This window comes from Anarrhichthys ocellatus, unplaced genomic scaffold, assembly GCF_004355925.1.
Source record: "Anarrhichthys ocellatus isolate YVR2014 unplaced genomic scaffold, GSC_Weel_1.0 scaffold8, whole genome shotgun sequence".
In the NCBI taxonomy this organism is placed as follows: domain Eukaryota; kingdom Metazoa; phylum Chordata; class Actinopteri; order Perciformes; family Anarhichadidae; genus Anarrhichthys; species Anarrhichthys ocellatus.
The window spans coordinates 5,173,907-5,180,053 of record NW_022280038.1 but is presented as its reverse complement, the minus strand read 5'-3'; the positions used below and the strand labels follow the sequence as shown (position 1 = coordinate 5,180,053).

Below are 6,147 nucleotides of genomic sequence, written 5' to 3'. Positions count from 1 at the left end.
AGAAAGAGAGAGAGACAGAGAGATACACACAGAGAAAGAGACATAGAAAGAGAGAGAGAGAGAGAGAGAGAGACTCCATATTCCTCCGTATGATATTTTACTGATGGAAAAATTTCAATCTGCATCTCGATCTTCTACATCAGAAAACGGACATCGTCACATAATGTAAGACAGTGATGCCGACTGGCTGAAGTTTCCTGTCTGAGTTTTCTAGTTTCTGCGTGTTGTGCAAGAATTTAGTTGGAAATACCAGAACATCTGGCAGAAATGGGAGCGGCTACCAAACCAAGGAATTATATTAAAGACTTCCGTGTCTTACAGTTCAAGAATTTAGATGATGACAGGATATTGATGTTTCCATGTTTTCATAGAAATCTGTTTAGTAGTTTTTTTTATACATCCTGCTGACCATTTATAGACAAACATAATCACCCTCGCCTGTGTTTTGAGATCCATTAAGTTGCTGCAATTGCCTCCAGTCCAGCTGGATACATTGATTAAGTTGGATGTGTTATGACCAACAGGCAGAATGCAGATGGATGGAAGCTGGACTTGGTGTTGTTTGGCCTTTTTAAATGCGCACTGCTTCAGTCATGCTGCAGAGAATAACAAGGCCCATACTATATGATAGGACCATAAACTGTGGGACCAAAGTACAGGTCTGTGCTACAGGCTCTGCATTAGTACAGAGAGACCAGGTCACTAGAGGCCAGAAAGGATCAATTCATGTTTTTAAATATTTGCAGCTACGGCTTTTGACTATAGCTAGCAAAAACATGACAATATGGTACACATGGACGCAGCTGTGGAACATGCTCGCATGATTGCATAAGACAGAGGGTATGAGTGGCATTGGGTGGAAAGGCAGAAGTGATATCTTACTCTCTTCCTCTTATTTACTTTCAGTATCACATGACTGCATTCACTCTTTTTTCTTCTAAATTAAATTTACCCCAAAAAGCCTCGAAATCCCCGCCTCGCGGTGGTTGCCATTATTCAAATAGTATTCAAGATGCTCTAGCAAGATCGGTTTCTGTAGAGCTCATCAGTAATACAAACGTGGCACGTGGCTGACAATGCTGTGTTACAAAAGAAGAAATAGTTTACGCTGATCTCTTTAAAGAATAATACAGGGGTTTCAAACAATAATGTCCTTTTTATCACATCTGTAAACACATGAAGCGCTTAATAATAGAAGCATCCTCCCAACAAAAGTAAAAAGTAATTCAAGCAAACTGTCACTTGGCTCCACTTGACAGTAGTTCAATTAGTACAGTTCACTCTCATAACAATTGCATTGCAGTCGTTTCCCTGCTCGACGAAGTTGTAACTGCTGTGTCAACATTAATGTGTGACAGAGAGGTAATATTTATCCAAAGGCAGCAACGTTCTTCATGTCAGCATACATGACTGATGGGAGTGAAGCCTAGCCGCTTCAGGGTTGTGCTCATTAAGTCAACAGATGTATGAGCTACAGATTCTTGGGTGTAGTAGATCAGTGGCCTCTAAATACTGTCTGTCACACAATCAAGTAAATATCCTGACAGCTAGCTAAACATTACATTTATTAGAATGGGCAGGCGTTGGTGTCTTCATTTTATTTGCCTTTGATTGAAATAAATTATTTGTTGAATAAGAGTTCTAGTGTCTTAGTTGACTTACTTTAAAGATCTGTCAGACTGGCTCTCCAATACCATTACCCCTCAGTAGATGCACGCAGTCATGCAGACTGATCAAATCGTACCATTATCATTATACGCTTACAGTGCCAACCTGGCGCAAGGTCCTACCCACCAGGTCCAAATTACCTTGCTGACAAATAGTGTGGATAGGACATATTATCTTACGTATGTGTGTGTGTGTGTGTGTGTGTGTGTGTGTGAGAGAGACGACGTACAAAGCAGTCCTAGACAGTGCATGACGGTGACCACTTTTAATTCCAGCTGTAATGTGCAGGAGCAAATGCCGCAGGAATAGTGAAGCGCAGAACGGGCCTCCCTTACTTCTCTCTCTACCTGTTTCACATCTATTATGTAAAGTATGATCAGACCTTACAATCGTCTCTATAACTTTGTCCTCGGCTGTTATACAACTGGCTGTAACGCTGTCCCGCTGTGTGACCCAGTGGTTCCCGGGCCTCTCCTCCTGTTCTCCTGAATAATGAAAGGCACAAGCCGTCATCGTGACTGTACTGCTGCTTCGGGGCCGGCTTGTCTCCCAGGTGCTGCTGCTGCTGCCACTCTGCACATGGTTGCCAAACGCCAGCGAACACCATTGTCTCGGTTTACCTTGCTGCCCATGATCCAAATCTTAGCACGGGTTTTTGGCCATTTAGCGTGGGCAATTGTGTTAGCTGTGTTTGTCTACTTATTGCACACGAGTAGGTGTTATTTCTGTCACGTGAACCAGCCTCTTATGAAAGTTGTACTGTTCTGTTATGTGTTGCTGTGCTGGTTTTATCCTGCCAATGCTAGGGTGGTTGTTTATGGTAACTGTCATTCTGTGCTAATGCAAAATTCATATTGGTGCCATCGAGTGCTATGACGGTCTGCTTTTAGTAATTTCTATGACATTTATTGTATATTTGATTTAAATGTATTCATGTTGAAATTCGAAGCATAAGAAACATACTGAATGGAGCTGCAAAGCAGTAAACTATAAGAAATATTACGTTTATTAACAGATGATACTCTTTGTTTTCCATATTATCCAAAGCATTAATGCATTTTGCAGTAATATTTACCATTTCTTTTATTGTGGCGCGATCTGATTTGGCTCCACTTCCTGCGCACATCTGTTTTTCAGGCCTATGGCTCAGGTTGTGATCTCGTGATCTTGTCCAGTGACTTCGACTGTGTTCAGATTATCCCGGGAGCTCAGAATGGAAACATACAGGTGGGCTGTGTGGAGTGCTCCCACCAGCTTGGCAGGGTAAGTGTTGACTGCACACTCAGACACACTCCCACACGCAGTTTTTCGTTTCTCCGTGTATCCATTGTGCTGAGCAAAAAGAAGTGCATTTAGCCCTGCGTTTTGCTCCCGTCCTGTACTGCCCATGCTGTCCTCTCCTTGCTATTCTGCTGTCCCGCACCACTCCCCACCTACCCCTCTCCCGTGGGAATGGCTGTGCAGAAGCACTGATGGGGTGAGTAATGTTGTGATGATGAACGCAGCTCTTTATTTTTAGATCGCTGCATCCTACGGAAACACAGTCTGCATCTTTGAACCTCTTTCTACCAACCCAAACAAACGCCACAAGGTGAGCACGACTGTCTGGATTTCAGACACGTATAGTGGTTTAAATCTAATATCGAGTGAGCTTAAAATCACACTCGTGTGCCAATAACATTGCATGGTGTGTGTCGCTCTCCTATCACTAACAGCAGCTTAACTATCAGTGGCAAAAGACAGGACAGTTCTTCCTCGATGCCATCACCTACAACCTGGCCTGGGACCCACAAGGTACGCAAAATGCTTTCTGTGTTTAACCGATTCACTGACTGTCTGACTAAATTAATCCACACTGCGCAGAGCTCCTATTACAGCCCCCTGTGGTTTGTCTGGGGCGACGTGTTATATAAGAGTGACAGTGCGCATGTGGCTCTGTGTGCTGTAGTAGTCAGCGTGGGATAAGGTGTGTAACACAGGGCTCTTGTGTCCACAGGGAACCGTATCCTAGCAGCGACTGAGCGGCTCCAGCTGTGGGCTCCTCCTCTGGCATACGCCCTGATAGAGGAGGAGGAGCTGACTGAGGACAAGCCCCACCCCGTCCTCAATGACTGGACCTGTGTCTGGCAGTGCAAGTACGTTTCTTTGTGCTTTTGCACGTAACTGTAAAAGCATCTGATATGATTGATATTGGAAAAAAACAAAAACATTCTGCTTCCAGGTAATGTGCAGCAGATTCACAATCCAAAGATAAGTTGGTATAGAGCTAAGTACAGTCATACAGAGTTGCTTTACAAGACAATGGTCTGGTGCTGTTTTGATGAGGCGAATATCCTGGTAGCTAACTAACCAGTAAATAGATTCCTGTCAAACAGACCTCTGCGTCTTCATTCCTTTTCGCCTCTCTCAACTCGTGCTCACACATGAAGGTGTGTATGCACTATTGTAAGCCACTCTTTAGTTGGGCTGGGACGATATGCTCCCAATTCGATACTTTCACAATAATTGGGTGCCTATTTAATATGTATTACTATTTTTCAGTATGTCGATTCCACAAGTATTGCGATTTGAGATTAGGATTTATTCCGATTTCTTTAGTTTTGTCACTGGACCATTGGAAAAAGTTGAATCATACACCTCTATGAAAAATCTCTTAATTGATAAAGTAAAAAGACGTTCAGCAAGTATGTGTTCAGAGATGTCCTGAAGTCAAATCTATGATTCTTTAAAAAAAATTGTAATTTAATTTATAAGGGACACAGGTAACATGTTTTATACTTCTGGTGAATATAATCCAATTAAACGTATTTCCATGTATTTTGTTTACACCCTTTGTTAGTAGCTGCACTGGGCCTTCGATGACCCACGCAAACTCGCCAGCAACTCATCCTTTGCAAGCTCAACTGAAATCAAAACAATAAGACGTCACTAATTCCACATTTACAAAAAAGTCCATTTCAAAGAATGAATTCATGCGCTCAAACCACCAGCTCATCAAATTAAAAACGATGCAAACTCTCTCGGCTACCGCAGCTATCTCTGGCTCGCGGGGTTTTTCCTAGTACACTACAACAAATGGACCAAGAGCGCCCCCTCTTGGACAAAATAAATCTATCAAATAACAGCATAAACATCACACGCATTGGATCGCAAGGCATAAACCAAACACCAACAATACAAAGTAAGATTGATTATCTCATAGCAGCAAATTCGAACAGCAAACAAATCTTAATCAACTCCATATATCATTAAATAAAACAGGACTCACCAGTCACGTGATAAAACAAATCGATCATCTCTTCGTGCATGGTCTCTTTTTTTCAGCTGAAGAAGAAGCTCCATCTCGATTAAGATGACGCCACTGCCGCCGATAGTCTCGTTTGTCCAGTTGTATATTTTTGTGCAGTAAGGTTTGATGTGTTCAACTCATTACATCTCTTTTGAAAGTAACAATCCGAAAACAAGAGTCCAAAACGTTTGGAGCTGTGCGCCATGGCCCGTTGCGCAATAGATGGAGTCCGCGTCAAAGTGGTCGCTGATGTGTTAGAACGGTTCCACCAGAACCTTCTTTCCCCTCACATACCGGGCCCACTAACCCGAAGCTGAAGGTCCAACTTCTCCTCGACACCTTCATTAGTTACAAACCCGAGTACGAGTGACCCCTGTGCAGCATTGTTGATATCCGCGCTCTCGTCGACCATGATTGCGTATCTGCTCTCGCGGCCAAGTGAAAACACAGGTGAGATAGTAGCTTTGTAATTTTCCATCGACCACTGTCTGTTCAAGAGCAAGCATGGGAAGGAAAATAGTTTTTCCGACACTTGCTGTTCGCTTATTTAGTTCATAGTCAATAAGCGTCGGTTAAGTGCCTCGTGAAGCACTTGCATGCCTGCGCGAGCTCTACGAGATTCGGCCTTGGCCTCGGTCAGATATCCCAATTTTATCTTGAAAACTTCGCCTGAAAAAACGGAATCCGACACAATGTCAATTGTCTTCGCCGGTTGTGTTACCTGCCTCACGGGGACGAAGAAATACCTCCGCTTATTGGTTGATTATAATGACATCACCCGGGGCCTGCTAGCTAATGGTCACAAATCAAATTTCGGTTGGTCAATTCTGTTGTCACTCTATATTTATGCCAATTAACGTTACACTTCTTGTCACAGCGGGCCTTGAGGGCTGCAATAGCTAGAAGAAGAAGAGCAGACTGCTCCGAATATTGGATTTATGGCTAAGATAGTAACTGAAATCGAACCAAAATTATTTTAAAAAAAATCAAAGAGATTACTTCAATAACATAAAAAGTATTTTCTTATAATGATGTATTATAATTCATTATAATTACTCATTTAAAATACATTTTATTAGCTAAAGAATTACACCTCTTAAAAATAAGTCCCTGACGCACCTCCTTTTAGCTTCAGCCATGTCGAGCTGTCAATGAAACCCAAAGTGTTTCTTTTTTTTAACTTGATGTGT

At 42.5% G+C, this 6,147-nt stretch overlaps 1 protein-coding gene across 8 annotated transcripts in view; it reads left to right on the top strand.

Annotated features, from left to right (window-relative positions):
- Nucleotides 1-6,147, top strand: part of dmxl2 (Dmx-like 2) — a 37,454-nt gene that overhangs the window by 3,153 nt on the left and 28,154 nt on the right. For 7 of the 8 annotated variants that reach the window (XM_031848354.1, XM_031848357.1, XM_031848356.1 and 4 more), the window contains exons 2-5: nucleotides 2,806-2,931; nucleotides 3,188-3,259; nucleotides 3,384-3,462; nucleotides 3,665-3,803. In XM_031848354.1, the coding sequence (XP_031704214.1) occupies nucleotides 2,806-2,931; nucleotides 3,188-3,259; nucleotides 3,384-3,462; nucleotides 3,665-3,803 (416 nt within the window). The remainder of the gene's footprint in view (nucleotides 1-2,805; nucleotides 2,932-3,187; nucleotides 3,260-3,383; nucleotides 3,463-3,664; nucleotides 3,804-6,147) is intronic. The other variant, XM_031848353.1, reaches the window with a different exon arrangement.